This window comes from Phaethon aethereus (assembly GCF_964289735.1).
Source record: "Phaethon aethereus genome assembly, chromosome: 2".
NCBI lineage: Eukaryota > Metazoa > Chordata > Aves > Phaethontiformes > Phaethontidae > Phaethon > Phaethon aethereus.
The window spans coordinates 122,815,714-122,836,322 of NC_138582.1; the positions used below are offsets into that span (position 1 = coordinate 122,815,714).

General features: G+C 48.6%; 2 protein-coding genes across 3 annotated transcripts; one reads left to right on the forward strand and one right to left on the reverse strand.

Moving 5' to 3' along the window:
• Positions 1–1,225: 1,225 nt before the first annotated feature.
• SLC25A38 (solute carrier family 25 member 38) lies at positions 1,226–7,391 on the reverse strand (the record flags this gene model as incomplete). 2 transcript variants are annotated; one of them, XM_081996908.1, is made up of 7 exons in its annotated part: positions 1,226–1,348; positions 2,749–2,915; positions 3,492–3,660; positions 4,134–4,313; positions 4,830–4,914; positions 5,564–5,685; positions 7,323–7,391. In XM_081996908.1, 7 exons carry the CDS (start codon positions 7,389–7,391, stop codon positions 1,226–1,228), a joined length of 915 nt encoding a protein of 304 aa, XP_081853034.1. The 2 variants fall into 2 exon arrangements, with proteins under 2 accessions (XP_081853034.1, XP_081853035.1); XM_081996909.1 differs by lacking the exon at positions 7,323–7,391 and adding an exon at positions 6,865–6,885.
• Positions 7,392–12,393: 5,002 nt separating this feature from the next.
• On the forward strand, positions 12,394–14,818 carry LOC309417233 (C-C chemokine receptor type 8-like; the record flags this gene model as incomplete). The annotated part of the gene is given in 4 exon segments (XM_082014699.1): positions 12,394–12,447; positions 13,742–14,057; positions 14,060–14,705; positions 14,707–14,818. Coding segments are annotated over 4 exon segments (1,128 nt in total).
• Between the last annotated feature and the right edge of the window lie 5,791 nt (positions 14,819–20,609).

The window sequence follows — 20,609 nt, forward strand, 5'->3', positions numbered from 1 at the left end:
GGCACAGTGGATGAAAAAAGTGTATTTATCTCTAAGCCTAAACTCAGCAATACTGAAATATGGACTACCTGCTAAAAGAAAATGATCAGCCAGGAAACTGTGAAAGGTCTGCGTGGAGCCCAAAGACAATTAAGTTCCCTACCAGCACTCATAGGTTTCAAACTTTGGAGAAAGCTTACAGAAAAGAGCAGCCTTTTCTTTCCAAACCCCATCATATTCCACATGCAATCAGCAGCAGCTTTTAAGGGAAAACTGAAGTGTCAGTATCTATATCTGCTTCCATTATACATTTATGCATTATGAGCTATGACCCTAAAAGCTACATCCAAGGACCAGCTTGCACTGAGGGTGTTGATCGGGGATTAACAAATTAATAATAGGAAGCAAAAAAGTCTCTAGTACAACTGGATAAAAAAATAAAAAATACTTGAGTGTTCCTGATACAGTCAGACCAAGAGGAAAAAAATGTTTTTCAGAGAACAAATAGAACTTTGGTGGCAATCAACTCTAAAGTGCCTTATGCTTCTTAATTCCTGTGCAAACACTGCTGTGGAGGCAGAATCCCATTTCAAGAGTGTTAAGATGCTCAATTACATAGTAACACATGACATAGCAAAAGGAGGTTCCAGTTACCTTCTCTGCTATCGTGCACAGTACAATAGTGATGACAGAGACCGTGTTCCTAGCTTTCCTTCAGCACTTCATTTCTCTTCCACCCAATCCTGTGATATAAGCATTAAGAGACACATCCAGTCTCCCACCATGGTCTGCAAAGTTCTCCTGTGAGAGCAAAGCACATGAGGAAGGAGGATCTACATCAGATGGTGGCCTTACTTGCCAGAGAAGCAAGGAACAGGCTATCAGGTTCTGCAGTTACTGTCTTCTCCTCCAACACTTTTGCTCAGCAATATCTCATTGCATAAAGGTGGTGAGCACAGAGCTGTTTTTAAAAGGGGCTTCTCAGCATAGTTACCAGGCTGTGGAAACCCTGCCATTTCCTGTGGCAGTCTGCAAGTGCAGTCCTTCTGGAATCCATTGATCAAATGATGCAAAGATCTCGTCCTCCCTTTCCTCTACTTGCAAAAAGGCCTAATCTCCTGTCTCAGAAGGGCTTGCTCCTGGCTGAGCAAGGCTTATTCCTCTGTGGAACTGGGAACTTCCTAGTGCCAGTTGATCACAGCAAGCAGGAGGAGGAGTGAAGCTGGTCATTTCTTGTGCAAGTCAGTCAAGATTTCAAGCCCATTTTTTCCATCATCTGTTCATACACTGTCCATGCCATTGCTGCCATCAGAGTGCGCCTGAGGGCACGGGGCACACCACCTCGGAAAAAGCCAACCAACCCGAAGTCCTGCAACAGGAGATAAGCAAAGAGCAATCCATGACAATCTGCCTCTAGTGTTTTAATTTCTCATCATTTATTACATGGAACAGCACAGGATATATTTCAGCTCCGATCCAGATCAGTTTATGAAAGACCCAGGCTTAAATAGCATTTAATGTTCAGGAAGAACCTGTAGCACTGTGCTGTTGCAGGGCTACCCAAGAAAGCAGGAAGAGCAGTGAGTGGAGAAGTGAATGCCAGGATGGGGACAATGGATGGGGAAAGCCACACTCAAGCCCAACAAAGAGAAAGCGAACTTCAGGAAAATTACTTGTCTTTGCTTTAGAGCTTCATATTTACAAAAGTCACTTAGCTATTCTGTAAAAACTGAGATTTGTAAGTACTGAAGTAAAAAACATTCTGATATGAGAAAAATGTACCATGCACAAATAAAGAGATTCCTGTTTAGGAACAGAGTTCAATAGGGAAACAAACAAACCTGTCAAGATCAGCCCTTCTGTGGGCAGGAAGGGAAAGGTGGGCATTGAGTACACCCCCATACCATTCCTGAGATACATATCTGGGCATTTATTTCTCTTTTAGTGTCCAAAGGGCAAAGAATTGTTTTGTAGCCAGTTTGTATCTGAAACTGGCATTTTACGCTACACACTAAAGAATCCCTTTGCCCCAGTGTAGTAACCACAAATGTGCCTACACCAATAAAGCAGAGGTGGCAGCAGCTGTAAGCACAGCTCCTCCAAACCTACATACTAAAAGCTAAGCTGAAATGAAGTTAAGATGAAACAAGCTAAGCGCTTTCCATCTCTACCAGTGTAAGAATCAATACGTAACAGACAGAACTGAAGTGAAATAATTCACCAGCCTGAAACATGAAGTGGGTCTGTGTGGAGAGATACTTGCTGGAATATGTCCACCTTTGTGCTCCAGTACTCTGAGCTTGCTCTCCAATTCCCCATCATCTGTAATTTTGTGAAAACAGATAGAGGACTGAGGAATAGCAAGAACAATCATGGAGCAAGTTCATTGCCTTGTAATCCATTCAAGAAGAGCAACAAACACATCTGAGTAGTGACAATGGCCCCTGAAGTAGGGGTGACAAGGAAAAGCAAGGAATGGACTGAAGCTTCGGCTGCTTTCAGACCAACCACCGGAGCACTTTCCAGTTATTACTGAACAGGTCTGCACATAAACCAGTGACAAGAGATTCAGCCTGTCTCCCACAGCATGACCCACTTCAGTTTCTGAAAATGCTGACACTGATTAGCCTGACTGCAAGAGCATAACAAGTAGTCACATTTGTTCACCTCCTTTAAAAAGCAACAACTTTCTTAGCGTAGCAGTGCTTCTCCAGCAAGGAGATCAGAAGTGAGGCTGTGATTGTGCATATTAGAAGGGATTAACCTCACCTTGTAGATGAAGGCAATGGCTTGGCTTGTCCTGCGGTACTTTTGGGGGGACAACTGCATGTGTGTTTTGATGACATCAGCAGGCTGCGTTGCCAGCGAGGCTAAGATTCCCGCAAAGATCCCACAGCCAAAATTCAGCAAGGGCATGAGCACTGGATCCAACTGGTCTGCAACAGAGCAAGGGAATGCACTCAGATACAAAACAGGTCAGGAATACTCAGGCTGTGTGACAAAGTGAAAAGCTACTGCATGATTAAATCAACATTGGAGTCTAAGAGAAGTTAAAATCCATGGAGAGTAGAGGAAACCTTTCAAGAGGAAAAGAGTCTACTAGTCAAAAGTTAGCACGATTAAAAAGCCTCACTTCCTGGGGAACTAAATTTGACAGGAACTCAGAAAAGGAAAGATGGTTTAGTGGAAACTGATCAGTATACAAGACAACCAGCAGCAGAAAGCACCACTGAAGACATCCTCTCTTTCAACTGTTCTCTAACCCACCTTATGCATCAGTCTTCATAAAGACAATCAATCTATTTAGGGCCCATTTCCATTTCTACACTGACCTGAGCTATAGGTCTACAGTTCTCCACAGGAAAATGTGACTGTCCCACCTAAAGCCCTACAAGAGACTAATTTAACTACTGAGGAAGAGGGCAATAAGCAGGGCACGCAGGCAGCCAACTGCAGGGCAAGATGTGAGAAGAGAAACATTTTTCATTACAGCTTCCAACATTCAGCCTTACCCTGAGGTGTGAGTTTTTTGGTCTGTGTGTAGAACATCAGATAGATGCCAGAGAAGGGTGCGTCCCGCAACAGCGTTGCAGTGAGCCCACTGAACATGCCACGAGCCCCTTCCGTCTGATAGATATTCTTCAGAGCTCCATATACACTCCCATAGCCAAATCTTCCACTCTGCAAGGGTAGACAACAGTCAGTCATACATGTGACAGGCACAGGCCAAGGAGACCTACACACACCCTGAGGTGTGTGGACCCCTGACAGCATCTAAGCAAATGGTACCACGCACTTAATATGATGCTCGAGGTGGCAGCACGGAGGACAGCCCAAGGCAAAAAGTGGGTTTCATCTACCTCAGCCTTTAAAACAAACCTTCGGGAAGGTAAAATATTAAAGATGCTACACAAACGTTGTATACAACTGAAACTTAAAAATCTCAGGGTGAATTCTGTTTCATCTTACACTTCTTGCCTAAATATCAGTGTGTGGCATTTCCTGTGCAATGTGCGAACCAGGAGGAAATCAGGACTACATCCCTGGCTGCACCCAAGTGGCAGCAACCCTCTCCAGACAGAAGAATTTCTTCTTCATCACGAGGAAGGCATGTGACATCATTAATAGGGAACTAATTAAGAAGTCATACTCACCTCATATCGGGTCTTCACTACAGTCACTGGCAACATGCAAATCCCAGAAACTGCACGCGCAGTGGCACCCAGAAAGACAGACTCCAGGGCTGTGGGTGAATGGTCCACTAGAAACTTTTGCTTCATCATGTACAAAGTGCTGAAGTAAATCCCAACCCCAGGAATACATCTTGCAAAGGACTTCAGAAAAAACAGAAGCAGATGAAGAAAGAAAAAGCATACATAAGACAAAATGTACTATGGAACATTTCAGAGACTGTTAACAGAAATGTTTGTGGAAAACAAAAAATGACTAAAGCTAACATGCTGAGGAAAGAAGATAAAGTAAAAATCATTTACGTCACTGCGAGCCAATTGATTCAAATGATGGCCGGATTTAACACATTCCTCAATGGCAGTTTTCTAGGAACAAGATATTCCAAAACAAAATTAAGTTGGTGAAGTTGCCACTCCACATTTGCAAAAGTATTCAAGTGTTCAGCTGCTCTGGACTGCAAAACCACAGGGACTGCCATGACCAAATCAGTGGAATTCACAATATTAACTCCCTAAAGTACGATTTAATCTAAATCACATGGTTTCATTCATAATTGTACAAGAGCTGGCTGTTTAAATCCAGGCAGCCACAGATGGTAATAAACAGTAGGTTTATTTATCTACTTATTTTTAGAAGTCTGGGTTAAAACAGCCACTTACTGGAGAGACACCTTTCCAGAGCCCCAGAAGACTCTCAGTACGAACAACCCTAAAGAGCAGTGTTACCATCCCAGCACGACTGGACCTGAAAGGAAAACAAGATAGGAACTGCAGAGACGCCCTGCTTCTGCTCTCTGGCAGATGTACTCTGCAGCCACCCCCTTTCACTTGTATCTCTGTGCATTACCCCAGCACCTCCAAGGTGCTCTTTGTCAACTCAGCCTGGTTTTCTTGGTCACTCTTTCCAGGGCTTCTCTGACACGTTCTGCTCTCCCACCACTTGTAACGCATGTTAGAGGCCTCTAGTTAGCATTTTTAGTTGCTCACTCCCTTTGTTAGCAGCAGCAGATGTAATCATGGTTGACTACACCAAGCAAACAGGAGTGGCTGCACACATTGAAAAGTTATGTGACAATCACAGAGGATTTTTCAGGCAGAGGACATCCTGTGAAACTGCATGGCAGCCACTCCAGCAAACACTAGTCTCTCAGATGAGTACAGACAAATGCCGAGGTTACATGTTATTAAAGTAGTGTTCACAAGAGCAGCCATTTTCTCTCTTCTGGAGCAAAATACCAATACTTCTCCACGCTATAAAAACATACCTCCTATTTCAGAAAGACCCTAAGTATCTGAACCACAACCCCAAACTCCAAGCCACAGCCAGCAAATCAGGCAGGAGCCTATGGTAGAGCACCCCCACACCCACCACGCATACACATGCCCACTCTCACCCATTCACAGCAGGCTGCAGAGTCTGCAGGCGGGTTTTCAGCAGGTCAAGGGGTTGGAAGAGGAGTGTGGAGCAAGTCCCACTGATGGAGCCACACACGAAGGCCTTTAGGACTGGATGCATCTGCAAGAGGAAGAAGAGAACTTTAAATGGCCATTTAATTAAGAATGGCACAAGAGGAAATATAGCAGCTGATATGTCATATGTTATAAAAAAGGAAGACAAGCTGACCCCAGATGCTAAGGACTGCTGCTCAGGGCACAGGAAACTTTTTCAGACCCTGATCAAGTTTTATTTGTGGTTTTTGATCCCTCTGCCTTTCCCAGGAGATTGTTCCACAAGCTCCTTGCAATTCCAACCACTTTACAAGTATATTCGCAGCCATTTGGTAACCATTTGCCATATCAATATATATTAGCAGATATTATTAGCAGCCATTTGGTAACCATTTGCCATATCAAAGGAAATGGGTGCCCCCCTTCCCACCACCCCACCAACTACCCGTGCCTTATCCTCAATCCCATCCACTTCTGCTCAGCACCCTGCTGGCAGAGCCTCCAACCCTTCCTCCCCATTACACACCAAGGTCCCCCATTGCCACAGGCACTAGCGGGGTTCTCCCTTACAAGTGCCCACCACCCAAACCCCGTTCAAACGCACCCAAATCAGAGCACAGCCCTGCTCAGCTAAGGCTCCGTTTTTCTACCCACACTGTCTGCCACCTCCCAGCACTTCTCGGGTGCTAAGGCAGGAGGCACAAACCATGCAGCAGGGTGATTTTTTTTTTTTTTAAACATACAACGGTGTTTTGTTAATGAAAAACGAGTTTCTATGCCACTTGGAGCAGAATGATGGCACAGCTTTTTGCTGCACAGTGGTTTCTGGAGGGGCACGCTCAAGTGCCACTAATGTGTCCTCCCGCAGTGAGCTGCACAAGGCTGCCTTCCCCCGCCGACTTTTCCGACCACTCTGAAAACCCGTTACGAATCTCAGGCCGCACCTCAAGGGTGGGGCAGCGGCCACGCCCCATCAAGATCCACACATACACACCGCCCGGGCCCACCGTTAAGGGGTAGGGCCCGCGCGTCCTGCCCGTCTCTCAGGCTGTCCCGGGGCCTTGCCTCCCAAGAGCCGGGCGGCCGCGGAACACGACCGAGGAAGGGAGGGGACGCAGAGACTCCCACACCACCTCCCACCTGGGCGCTGCCCCCGGGCTCTCCTCAGCAGAGCGAGCGAGAAGGGCCCGGAGGCAATGGCCGGTAACCGACGTCCCAACGGCCCGGCTCGTCCGCGCGTCACTACCTCTGCCTCTCGCCCTGCCATCCCCGCACGGCCCCACAGCCAGTCAGCGCGGCGGGCACGAATGACGCGCACAGCGCTCCGCCCCCGCTGGCCAATCCGAGCAGCCCGTCCCGAGTCAACCCGCCTGCACCTCCCCTTAATCCTCCGCGTGCCGCCCCCTCCCCAGGGGCAGGCGCTGGCTGCGGCCTCTCGTCGCCGCACCCAGGCGGGCGGCAGCGAGCCCCAGAGAGCCGCCGCCAGCCGCCTTGCCGCCGGGATCGCATTTTTGTCACATCTCTTGGCTGTCCAGCATCCAGCAACTGAGTCCCAACTGTCAGACATGGGCAGCGGGAACGGGAACAGTTTATATTGGGTAGTCTTCACATCTTCCCTCAGCTTCTCCCCCACCTCCGCTCCGAACCGTCTTGTTGCGGAGCCTTGCCTTCAAAAACCTGAGCTTCTCCCTGACGCTTTCTTACCGCTACTGTTTCCACTGGCTCTTCCACATCTTGGGCCCGGAGCAGAGGAGGGCTGGGTTTCCAGAGCATCGGAGTGAGGCACCGAAATGAGGTGTTTCTATTTTTGACCTGCGACAGCCCTGAGATGGTGCGTCTTCTCTGCATCTGCAGAGCCAGCCGTTTCTTATCTGCAAAGCAGGAGGAGGCTGGGAGGAGCTGCTTTTCTGAGAATCTCGCCTGCCAGCTTGCTGTGCCCTGGCCAAATAAGGGGTGGCATGTCCAGACATGTCATGCTCCAGCTAAGTTGGGCTGTTCCTAGAAAGAAAATCCTGGGCACAGCAATAGCCACATGCAGAAACAACTTTTGTTTGCTCGCTTTGCCACATGGCAGCCCCTTAAGAAAGAGAAAATGTAACATACAGGCTCTTCATTAGGGACTCCCCTTTTACAACCTCCTCTCTCATTATGCAGTTCCCTCCTTGGGGGAGTGACTGTCTTACATTTCATCAACAAACTCATGGAAAAGAGGATCAGCTCACCCCCAACCTCCTGGTGCTTCTTTCTCTAGCTTACATTTTGCCCCACTGTTGACCTCCACAGTGGACAACCTGCCTCACCATGGTCTTCACCACAGGCTGCAGGGGAATCTCTGTTCTGGTACCTGGAGCACCTCCTCCCTCTCCTTCTTCACTGACCTTGGTGGCTGCAGGGCTATTTCACCTACTCTCACTCCTCTCTGCCAGCTGCTGTTGCACAGTGTTTTTTACCCTATCTGAATATTTCGCAGAGGTGCTACCAATATTGCTGATGGGCTCAGCTTTGGCCAGCGGTAGGTCCATCTTGGAGTCAGCTGGAACTGGCTTTGTCCAATATGGGGGCAGCTCCTGGCATCTTCTCACATAAGCAACCCGTGTGCCTCCCCCAACCTTGCCATCCAAACCAAATACATCATCATTGATTATATAAGGAAGCTGGATGGGAGATATATGTAATTTTGAAAAAGCTGCTTTGGCTGTTTTTCTTTGGTGTGTTTCTGCTGTGCTGCGTGGGACTGGGTAGATACCTGAGCACTTATGGGGATGTTTTGTTCTCAGAACTAATTCTGACTTTAACAATGGCAGTTTGCATCTTGTTTGGCTTTTGCTTTGAAGACACTGTAAAAACACGTTTAAATGATTGTTTAGAGGAGTGAGCTTAACAACTCTAATAAGGCTGACAAACCCAAGGGATGCGTTTGAAATGTTTCTGTATGGAGCTGAGCTTTTGGATGGAGCTGAGGGTGGTGCAGCCAGATCCTCTCCCTCCATGTCTTTGGGTAGAGCTACAATGGACACTTTCACTGTTTTCCAAAGCAAAGCAGGGACTGCAACAATAGTGGCCAAACAGCACACATTCCAAGAAAGAGCTCTTCCAGCATGAAACCGTGGCAAGTAACAGCAGTCTCCAGGTTCTTGGCTTGCTGTGGACCTGGAAGTGTTTTGCTCCCTTAAAATAAGCCTCATGATGAATGAGGAAGTGAAGCAGCACCACTGATTACACACATCTCTGCAGGGATGATTTCTGTGCCTCACTTCTGCAGGAAAACCCAGCAGAGGGAGCCTCATCCCATCACATCACTGTCCTGGAGAGGTGCAAAGAGGCAAAAATTACCTGTATGATCTGGGTCCAGACTGGTCCTGCTCAAGGGTGACTGCAGCTGGCGTGCCCAGGCACTGTTGGCTTTACGTGTAGGATGACTCTGAACCCGTGGTCCCTTCTGCCCCTGTGCCTCACACTATGGTCTCATCATGGACCCAAATTTCCCAGTTGCTGAAAGACAGGAACTGAAAGGCAAAATGGCACTGCCAGTGCAGGAGAGACCACCCCCAACCAAGATCATTTCCAGTGACAGTGCTGCTTAGCAAGCCCACCACCATGTCATAGCAAACAGAGCTGAGGCCATGAAATGGACACCTCTCTACTGCAGGTCTGAATGGTGATCTAATGAGCATCACTCCCAGGGTGACACTGACACAAGTGATCTGGCTGTGACCAGGGAGGTGGACAACATGCCCTGCATGTGTTGTGTCATGAAGACATCTTCCACAGGAGGATTCCACAGGGCTTTACAGGGATCTGCAAATCACCACGGCCACCCAGCACCAGGGACCAGCCTCATCCCAGTTACAAACAGGGAGACCCCAGCACACTGCACGCACACACTCACATGTGATGGGGGCAGGGACTGGCTCCTGGTGCACAGTGATATGGGCACACCAGAGTGCCTGAGCAAGGCCATGTCCTGACCTGTGTTGGGCAGATTAGCAAACGGCCTTGACATCACTGCAGGAAAGGCAAGCCCTGAGAGGAAGAGCTGAAGCTGGCAGGTGTGTTTGCACCCAGCACCACCCCTCTCTCTGCACCACTGCAGCCGAGCACCTCTTGGGTGCTGAAGGTGCCAAATTTGTGGTTATGAGTTAAGAAAGGTATTTTCCAGCTCTTGACCCAAGCCAGAAGGATCCCCAGGGGGATGTGTGCTGCCATGCTGCAGACCAGGACACTGCTGTAACCAGCAGGGTTTGGCTCTGCAGTGCCTGTAGGAAGTTTTCTGCTGAGGCTCTGTACAGAAGAAACAGCTTACGTTTATCTCATGCCACTACTCACATTTTCCCTCCACCGTAAGATCGTAAGTGCACTTGCGAGGCTGAGCGGGCAGGTGAGAGTGGGGCATCCCGTCTGGGGCTAGGGCATGCTGCCAGTGGGAGCGGCACCAGTGCCCAAGCACTGTCCTGCCTGCAGGGTGGCTACCCAGGGGCAGCTGCAGCCCTTATGGGCACCTGCCTCCTCCTCTGCCTCTGACACCACTCCTCCAAATGGGGGGACACTGGCTGCCTTCCCGCCAGGGCTGGTGGCCAATTTGCGTGGTTCCTCGGCCCCCCTCAGACAGGGCTTCGCGCTGCCGTCCAGGGCACAGCCAAGGTCTCCCTGACAGGGCTGTTTGGCCTTGTCTCTCCCCTGCGCACGATGTACCAGCAGCCTGTGCCACTGCCCTCGCTTGGCAGACGCCCGTTGATGTCTCGTCTCCTCTGGCCAGTGCTTCCCCCATAAGAAAAGCCTGGGGTGGAGCTTGGTGAGCTGCCAGCAGAGGTGCCCTTTGGTGTCTCTGTCTGGGGACAAAGCCTGACCCCAGGAAGGCTTGTGAAGCCACCCGTGCCGTGGGCGCAGGGAGCAGGGCTGGCCTCAAGGGTGCTTTGTGCTGCTGTGTCTGCGCCAGCCAGCGCAGGCTCCAGAGGATGCCCTGCCACAGGCTCTGGGCAAATGCCGCAGGCAGCCTGCTCCTCTCTTGCTCAGGCTCGTGGAAACGCCTCCCCCGAGCACGACGTCTGTGGTGTGAGCATCGCAGTGTCGCCCTCAGTCCCAGCTACCGCGCGGGGTGGCGTGTGAGCCCCTCTCCCTGCTGCAGTGGGGGATGCCTGGGCATTTCGCATCTCCCCAGCAGTCTCGGTGCGGCTGGGTCTGCTTGTTCCTTGTGCTCGGGCAGCCTGTCGTCTCTATTTAGGAGTTGAGAGGTACAGAACTGCCTAAGGGGCCATATTCCTGTTTGGTTGCCTCCTCTTCTTCCACATTGCATAATTCCTGGGTATCTTCTCTGACACCAACACTGGCAGAGATGGGAGTGCCGTTTTAAACCTGCAAATGGATAATGGAGATCCCACTTCAACACTGCCAGTAACTCCTATGGCAAAGGAGTTTGTTTCTGATTTCCATTTCTGGTTTCAGCTATTGCAAGAGTTAATGTCCAGTACAGCTTGGTTGTCAATCAGACTGTCATATACATATGGCTTGACTCAGATGTAAAACTTTGACCCAATATCACACCGGCCACTATGGCCAAAGCAAGCCACCCACTGCTACATTTGGAATAGTTGCAGATTTTCTTGGTTCACAGAGATTTACCCCTCTCCCCTTGGAGTGATGGTGAATGAAGGTGGGAAGTCAGAGGGTTTGAGAGAGACAATAGACCATTCCACACAGGGATCTCTAGCAGCACATCTATGGACAGACACCCAGTGACGTACTGTTTGCTCAAAACCAAAAAAAACCCGGGTGATGTGACTTGCCTGACTTACAGTAATAGCACCAGGCTCTAGTGAGGAGCAGCAGTATTTCAGGAGATGATAACACACACTTCAAATGCAGCCCATTGCTTAGCAGTGCTGTTCTTTCCCATATATCTTGTGTTGTGGAGGAGACTGGAGACAGCCGTGGCATGAAGCCATGTTGGGGCAGGATGAGGCCCCAGTGGGTACTTGGCAGAGTCGGTGGAAATCCAGTGCTGTTCAGGGCTTTACTTCAGTGTTAGTCTGCAAGAGCGTCCGACAGAGTGCATGTTTTGGGAAGGAAGGGTGATATGGACTTGGCAGTGTTAGGTTTATGGTTGGACTTAATGATCTTAAAGGTCTTTTCCAACTTAAATGATTCTATGTTCAGTTCCTTTGGGTATTTCTGTCTGTGCATGGGTGGGTGCAGGGGGAAGGCGCCTTCCAAGGAAAAATGTTAAAGCAAACATGCTGCCCTTTGCCATTGCTGGCCGTTGGCAGCATTGTGCCATCCCCCACAGACATCTTCACCAAAAATCTTTGGAGCAGAGAAGAGGCGGCGCTGCTTCCTCTCTTCCAGCCACGGGGACTGCAGAGCAGGGGTGGCAGGCAGGACGGGGTCACCCCGGTGAGGAGCGGGGGCACTTCACAGACACGTGGGGGAAATTTCAAATCTTTTCTAGTGACATTCATATAAATGTTCAAAGTGAAAAAACATACTGATTATTCAGAACATAAACCTGACACATTTCCATTCCTCGAAGTGTCAAGTACAGGGGCTGAGTTCATTAGCTTGGGGTTTTTCTACGTCTTTAGCGTAAAAGGTATCACACAGAGGGAAAGGCATTTTATGGCTGTGCACTGCTACTGTGAGGACCTTGCTTGTGACTTGGCACTGCAACATAAGCTAAGGTAAATACTGCCAGCATATATATATGAAGATATGCCTGCTTCTTAAAAACCTGTGATATAGAGACATTTTTCTGGCACTCTTTCAGACACAGCATTGGATTATGGAGGAGAACTTGACATATCTGCCTGGCAGAAGTGGCTCCGAGGATGCGTGGGTGAGTCACTCCCCACCTGGTTGCTGCCCTGCAAACCGAGGCCAGCAGCACATCTGAAGGGTCCAGTTTTGCCTACAGGGACACAGAGTACTGGTAGGGATGACAGGGGTTTGGCAGAAATGAGTGTGATTGTTGTTCTCTGAAAAAAAACATTGAGTGAAAATATCTTCAGCTGATAAGACTGTGCTTGTGGAAGAAGGCTGTCCTCAAGGGCAGGGATAGTGCTGCTACCTTATGCTACCCATAGTACTCCTATGGTAGTCCTATGGAGGACATCCTGACCGGGAGTTGTGCTGCCAACCATCTTCTTTAGCTGTTTTCCGTCACAGGTGCTGCCCAGGGATGTGGTGGTTGATGCTGGGGGACTACGAGGGGCCAGGGAGCAGGAAAGGGGCACATTGCTGCTGCTGGTGCATCCTGGCAGGTGCCAGGAGAGCAGAGCCACTGGTGTTGAAAGGAAAACCAGCCATCCCTGTTAGCAGAGTAAAGTCTTGGTGGGCACGAGCTGCTCGCAGCAGCAGTTTGTGCTGGCACAGGCTGAGAGGGCAAAGCTCCTGCTGGGAAGGAGGCAGGAGGGGGCAGAAAGCCCCATCTGCTTTTGGGCAAGTTGCCCTTGGGCCAGAGCTGCCACTGCTGATCTCATCTGGGGCGGAGAGATCATGTGATGTGCAGTACCCACTGGTGACCTGTACATGCTGGTGCCTTTACAGATGAAAACCTGCTTGAACTGTGCAGGAATCCTCTGCAAAAGTAACTTGTCCCATGGAAGGGCTATTTCTGGCACGCAGCTAACTGGAAATGCAGGTTTTGGGAGATGAGTGTTTACATGTCAGTTCCTACATGAGCCTGGCTCCCTTTCTCCTTTCTGAAGGAAATGTGGAATAGGACTCCAAAAGCTATGTCGGGGGCTCTCAGCCACCTGACCATGCCCATTTGGTTGCTGGTTTGGGGATGCTCCCTGTCTCTGGCCCCAGTGCCCCATCTGGACTGCAGGCACAGGGCTGTGCACCCCACATGGAGCTATGGAGCTGGTGGGGGGATACTCGTAACCTTTGGTTTACCACCACAGCTTCATTTTCCTTGATCTCCTCTGCCCCTTGGGTGCAGGAACCTCATCCCAGATCTTGCAAGGGAGGATTGGTCAGTCATGTTCATTCCTCATTTGTATCCTCCAACACAGCCAAGGGACAGCTTTGTCCTCATGTGGCTTGGTGTGAGCTAACTTGTGCCTAGTATATTTACTAAGAGGGTAATTTGGGATTTGGACCTCATGAACTTCATTGTCCTTGAACAGGTAGGTTACACAGCACCAACATCCAACTCCTCTGCAGCTGATAAATACACCTTCTTCTACCTGGAACTGGACATCAGCTGTGATCTTGAAAATATTCCAGCATTTGCATCTACCTTTTTTCCAGTGCTGTACTCTCTACTGTTCGTGACTGGCTTCCTGGGAAATGCTTTCGTCATTTGGGTCCTAACAGTCTTCAAGAAAGTCAGGACCATGACTGATGTCTATGTGCTGAACCTCGCCATCTCTGACCTACTCTTTGTTTTCTCCCGCCCCTTCTTGGTTCAATACTCCATCGTGACCCAGTGGACTTTTGGAAATTGATGTGTAAAATCATCAGCTCAGCTTACTTCATTGGTTTCTACAGCAGGGCCTTCTTCATAACCATCATGAGCATCGACAGGTACTTGGCCATTGTCCGGTCTGTCTATGCTTTACAGGTTCGGACAACTGCCCATGGGGTTATCACCAGCTTGGTCCTTTGGGCAGTCGCCATTTTAGCATCAGCGCCAGACTTAATTTTTTTCCAGGAAACTAATGACAATAACCAGACTAAGTGCATTCCTCACTCTCCTGACAGCAACAATGGCTGGAAGACTTTAAGTAATTTTGAAGTCAATGTCCTGGGGTGGCTGATCCCTGTTGGTGTCCTCATTTTCTGCTACCACAGCATCTTGAAAAACCTGCAGAAGTGCCATACTCAGAACAAGTACAAAGCAATGAAACTGGTTTTTATTGTTGTCATTGTGTTCCTCCTCTTCTGGACCCCTGTCAACATTGTGCTTTTTCTGGACTCTCTGAGGAACATGTACATCATCAATGACTTCCAGACAAGCCAAAGGCTAGACCTAGCCATGGAGCTGGCTGAGGTGCTCTCCTTCGTCCACTGCTGCCTCAACCCAGTCATTCATGCCTTTGTGGGTGAGAAGTTCAAGAAGCATCTCCGTGAAGCTTTCAGAAAATACACGTTTTCTGTTGATCTGCAAAGACCACAGTACTTTTGATGGGTGCAGACTGGACAAGCCCTCCTCTTTGCACGCGACATCCTCACAGTCGTCTTTTGTTGGCACTGTCTTGTAGAGCTACAAGTCAAAAAGCTTTCATTCTGAACAGGTTACCTGAAGTTGAGAAATCCTGCCAGCAGGACATTCACAGGGATGCACTATTTGGGCAACCTTTTAGGACAGGAAAAGTGGAAGAAGCTGCTTGAACTTGCTTTTATCTTGGTTGCCTTTGGGGTTCTTGCTTTTTAGCATCTTTTTTAGCATCTTCCTCCCTTTCCCTTGACACATCCTGCCCTGCCTGCTTTGTGAAAGGGAGGCTGAAATTACCAGCAGACTCCCGCACTGCCCGAGCAGCATGGAGAGGTGCCTTAGAAATGTTTTTTCCCTCACCTCAGATTCAGTACTGAAAGGAACAGTTTGTTTCCAAACTTGGGACACTTGGCCAATCCTTCCCTTGTCTCAGCAGAGTGGATTGGCTTTGAAGGCAGGTATGGGGCTCACAGCAGAAGCAGGAACCTGCTCTTTGGAGGGAAATGGTGCCCTCATTTTCCCTGCATCATGCCAGGGCCTGGCTCCCAAATGACATATCTGAATGAGACTTCCACCCCAGAAAAAGCTTAGTGTGTGAATAAATAGATAAGCAACAAAGAAATAAATGCTATGCATGTGTTTTGTTGAAATCAATGTGGAAGAATATCTAGGTATGATCCTGACTCCCTATCGGCTACCAGGGCCCACAGCTCCTGGGCTGGAAGGTCTTAGAAGTTGTTGGAAGCCTAGAAATGACACTGTGGGTGTCAAGAAAAAAACCCTTATGAGAATGAACAAGTGCTCTAGGTATGAGTGGAGAAATAGTTACCAGGAAAAAAAAGGCTGAAGAGTGGAAAAAATACTGAGTATGAGCTGAGAGAGTGGTAAGAGTGATACGTCAAAGCTTCCTGTGGACCTGCTGGCTGGTAAGCCACAGGCCATGGGAGTGGCTGCTCTCAGCAGAGCCCTGACCTGCTAGCTGAGGGGCTGGTTGTTCTGCAGATGCCCAAAACAGGATAGAGAGAGACATAAAAAGGGTAATACACCAAGCATCCTGTAACTCAGGTGGTACCTAAAGCAGATCGTGCTGGCTGGGTTGAGTGACCAGAGGCTCCAGAGATGCCGAAAACCCAGATGACCCTTACACTTCCCCATGAGCGAACTTTTTGAACTCTTTAAGCAACTGATGTGCCAGTATGATCACTGCTCTTGAGCATATGATTTGGATTGACCTCCCAGTTACTGTTCCAGCTTGGTAATTGTGAATGACTGATTTATATGAATGGCTACCTATGCATATACATATAGATGTACATATACATACATATATATACATGTATATGTGTGTGTATATACACAAATATATACACATACATATATGTGCATATATATACATGTATCTTTTTTACATATACAAATATTGATAGATAAATGCAATGGTGGTTTGGAGCTTTTAGTCCTGATCTATTTCTTCCTACAAGATACCACTATATTTGAAGTTTTATAATAAATATATTGCATGCAGTGTAATTGAACAATCCTTGCACCTGAGGAACCAGTTTCATCATTAATTCTTTCAGCTTGTGCATTTTCGTCTGTACTGGGCAGTTCTACAAAACTGACAATCCCTCCAGCTGCCTATTCTCTCCCTCCCTGGGAAAAAGAAGTGGAAAGTATATTATCTTTTATTCTAGAAATTTAATTTCCTGTAAGAGTCTGCCCTTGTAGTGTTTCCACACATACTGAGTGCCCTTGGGCTTACTTCCTACAGTAGAGCAGAACAAAACACAAAGTACAATTCTTTTAAACCACCTCTCTTATTCAGATAGGATTTACTATCTTAATATGTACTTGTATTTGCAGTCTGCAAGGTACAGTCTTTTGCAAGAACAGGCCAGTAACAGCAGGTGTGTAAGAAATACATGCTGCCTCATGTGGGCCATGACACACATTCTCCAAATTGTAAAGCAAAGACTGTGACCAGAGGAAAAGGTTCCACTGCTGCCTAGGTCCCAGCAGCAGGATCGCGCAGCAGTACAGCTCCTGCCTTTCGGGTGCCTTACCACCTTCGGGCAACCAGGCTTTTTTTGTACATGCAAACACTCAGGTTCTCTAGAAGGGGTTGCACAAAAATTCAGGACAAAACCAAAGGGTGGTAGGCAGGAGGACAGCACCAGCGATCTCCCTGGCAGGTTCGCAGCATGAACCCTCTAGGTCAGACCTCGCTCAGCTGAAGCACTGAAGACGGGAATGATTTCTGCAGCTCTGCAGCCCTGTCCTGCAGCCCTTGTGTGAGCACGCTGGGGCAGGCGCTGGAGCCCATTTCACAGAATCACACAGAATCACAGAATCACTAGGTTGGAAAGGACCTTCAAGATCATCAAGTCCAACCATTAATCCAGCGCCACCATGTCCCCTAAACCATGTCCTGAAGCGCCACATCCACCCATACTCTCTTTGGGTGCAGCCTCTAAGCAAAGAAGCCCTGGCTCCAACCTGACTACTTCGTGGCTGAGGCAGGAGCAGTCATGAGATGCTTTGGTGCTTGAGGAAAAGGGTCAATATAGTTTCTCTTCTTTTGAGCATAGGATGATTTTTTTAAAAAAACTCATCAAAGATATACTTGTTCCCAAGGGATGTCCCAGTGCAAACTTTGCTCCTCCCACATCAGCAACCACTGTCTCAGACCTGGCCAAACTAGGCATCTTACCACACTTCCACCCCAGGACTGACATTTGGGGTGAGACTGGGCTCTTGATGGTGTTCACAGAATCACAGGATCACTAAGGTTGGAAAGGACCTTCAAGATCATCAAGTCCAACCGTTAACCCAACACCACCATGCCCCCTAAACCATGTCCCGAAGTGCCACAGCCACAGCCACACATTTTTTGAACACTTCCAGAGATGGCGACTCCACCACCTCCCTGGGCAGCCTGTTCCAATGCTTGACCACTCTCTCAGTGAAGAAATTTTTCCTAATATCCAATCTAAACCTCCCCTGACGCAACTTGAGGCCATTTCCTCTTGTCCTATCACTAGTTACTTGGGAGAAGAGACCAATACCCTTGTCGCCACAACCCCCTTTCAGGTAGTTGTAGAGAGCGATAAGGTCTCCCCTCAGCCTCCTCTTCTCCAGACTAAACAACCCCAGTACCCTCAGCCACTCCTCATAAGACTTGTGCCCAAGCTGGCAAGAGGATGGCCTTTCCCTGGTGCTGCTGAGCATCTCTGCTAGGGGCTATCTCCCTCTTTTCAGAGGTTTCATTGACTGCTGTTGTGTAGCTGTTGGAATGAGGCTGTGACCCAGGGCTTCCTCACAAGGGCTGTAACCCTGTGGCGCAGGGTAGTATAAATGTGCAGAGCCTTCTTTTCAAAGACTTTCACTTCTCTAGTTCTCACTAAAGTTAAAGGGTGTCTTGCCCCTGCTGCTGCCTCAGCACTGCTTGCAAACCCAGCGGGGAGGCGGGAGACACTTTCTGCAGCTCAAAGGATTTCCTGCCAGAGAGAGGCAGCTGCCTTCCTCCATCGCAGCAACACCACCAGGAACCCTGAGCTGGACCTGACCTCAACTTCTACTTGCAGCCCAACTGCTTTGAGCTGCTACTGCTGCCTTCCTGTGCAAAGGGAGAGGTGAGACCCACATCCGGAGGCTGCACAGCTAGCACGACCTGCCCTGTGTTGCTGTGGGCAGCCAGGAGTATCCCTGCAGGCCTCAGAGCTCCTCTCCTTTCTGAAGGGACAAGCCTGGGAGCAGTCTGCTGCCCTGCCAGTGTCTGTGAGGGCACTGAGAGCACAGGAGAGCAGGAGGCATCCTCCTGTGTCTGTGCAAGCTGCCAGGCAGCTTGAGGGTAATGCCAAATTTTAGGGTTATTCCAAGAGCTGGGAGCACAAGAAGCACCCAGCTGCTGAGGCTAGACCATCCTGCATAGACCCTGTGCCTGTTCACTTGCTTGCATAAAAAGTACCCACCACAGTTGTTATATTGGTCCTGCTCATATCTGCTACTTAGCTTCATATCCTGATCTTGCTTTTTCTTTTTGCTGAGATGATGCAGGTTAAAGAGGGTTTGGGATGATGTTGGCACATTAAATAGCCAGATATTCTCTTGTTCTGGCTTCAGTGTGTCATCTTAAAACAGAGACCAGAGTAATTGTTACCCACATTCAAGCTTAAAACTAAAATACATACTTGCTTTCTTTTGATTTATGGGTGTTATTTGCACCAGGGTGTCCCTTCTACAGAGGGGCTCTGTTAGAAAGATGGGAGTCTTTGTCTGATGCCACCCATGATGCTCTGAATGTTTGGATGGGAAGTCCTTGACAGGCATTTCAATGGCATCAGTGAGGCTCATCTTGCACAAATGTCACTTGCTGCACTGTAAAAACCTGTGCAGCACTTGTAGAGAGCAAAAAGGTATGTTTAAGGACCCACATTGTTGAACTACACCAGCAAAAAGTGGGATGTATGAGGACATGCTAGCTTACAGTGTTGCTAGATCCCTTGGGAAACAGTGTGAAGTGGGACCTGGCGGATTTTTCCACGTCTCTCTCTGAGTTGTGGGACTGCCACTTTAGCATAAGGCATGACAGTCTCAGCATCTTGCTCTACAATGGCATCCCAGAGTACAAAACTAGCCCAAATCTGCTTTTTTCTGGCATTATGCTGAAGCCTCCTTCCCAAAGCAACATGGAGACAACACTAGTTAAATCCTTGGCAGAATCTCTGGATTTCAAGTCAAGTCACTCGTTCAGACCAGTGCATGCAGTCTGGGGATGAGGATGGGAGCTTCTGACTTGATCTTTTCCAGAGGAGCCCTCCCAGCCAGCAGCGCAACTCTGCCTCTTTCTGCTGTGGTAACATCCAGCTACACCTGGAGGTCAGAACCAGTCAAAAGTTTTCTGAGGAAAAAAAAGAAAGGTTAATGCAGGGTATTTGCATCCTGCACCTCTCTTGGCTGAAAGATGCTCTTGCGCAGGGATGGGCCTGCATTAGCACGCACGAAACTCCCAAAACACCTGGTAATTGTATCGTATCCAGGATAATCATGTTTTATTTTCAGCCTCTTGAAAACACTGATTTAGTATACCAGTTCTGAAGCACCATGGAAATTACTGACTGTGCCAGGAGAGGATCCAGAAAGGATTATGACAGAAAAAAAATAAACATTACTTTAGGTATCCTGTCTGGATGTAAAAGAAGTTTGGGAAGTTGAAAGAGAATTATATCCTTAGTCTGAATATGTCAATTTTAACTGTAACATGCAGGCTGGCATGCGGCTTTGGTTGATATTTGTACCTCAAAGTCAGCAAATAATGCTGGGCAAAGCAAAACTGCTGCTGTACTACGCCAGTTTTGACACTTAGCTTCTGAGTGGCGTGCTTCTGCCGTGCGCTTCTGCATAAATCTGTATTTCTGCTGACTCAGCTGAAATGCCAAAATGTGCAGAGCCAGGTCACAGAAATCCCTGCCTCAGAATAGCAGTAGCGTGATTTGTGTTCCCACAGCCTCTGCTGACGAGGGCATCTGCTGGGGCCTCGTCCTGACCCGACACTGCTCTCATATCATAGCCGGCTGGGACTGTCCGCGCAGATCCGATGTGCTTTCCAGCAGTCAGTGCAGCCCGTGTGACCCTGGCGTCAGCAGCTGGGTCGGACTTACCGCGTAGGATAAGATACATGCAAGAGAAGAGTACTACTAAGCAAAAAGCAATGTCTGGTCTGTTACCCCAGTAAATACTGGTTTTCCTCACCATACGATGGTATCCAGGCAGACTTCCCACTAACAGTAATGAATGTGCGACGTGTGCATGCATGTCTGCATCACCAAGACATTTAC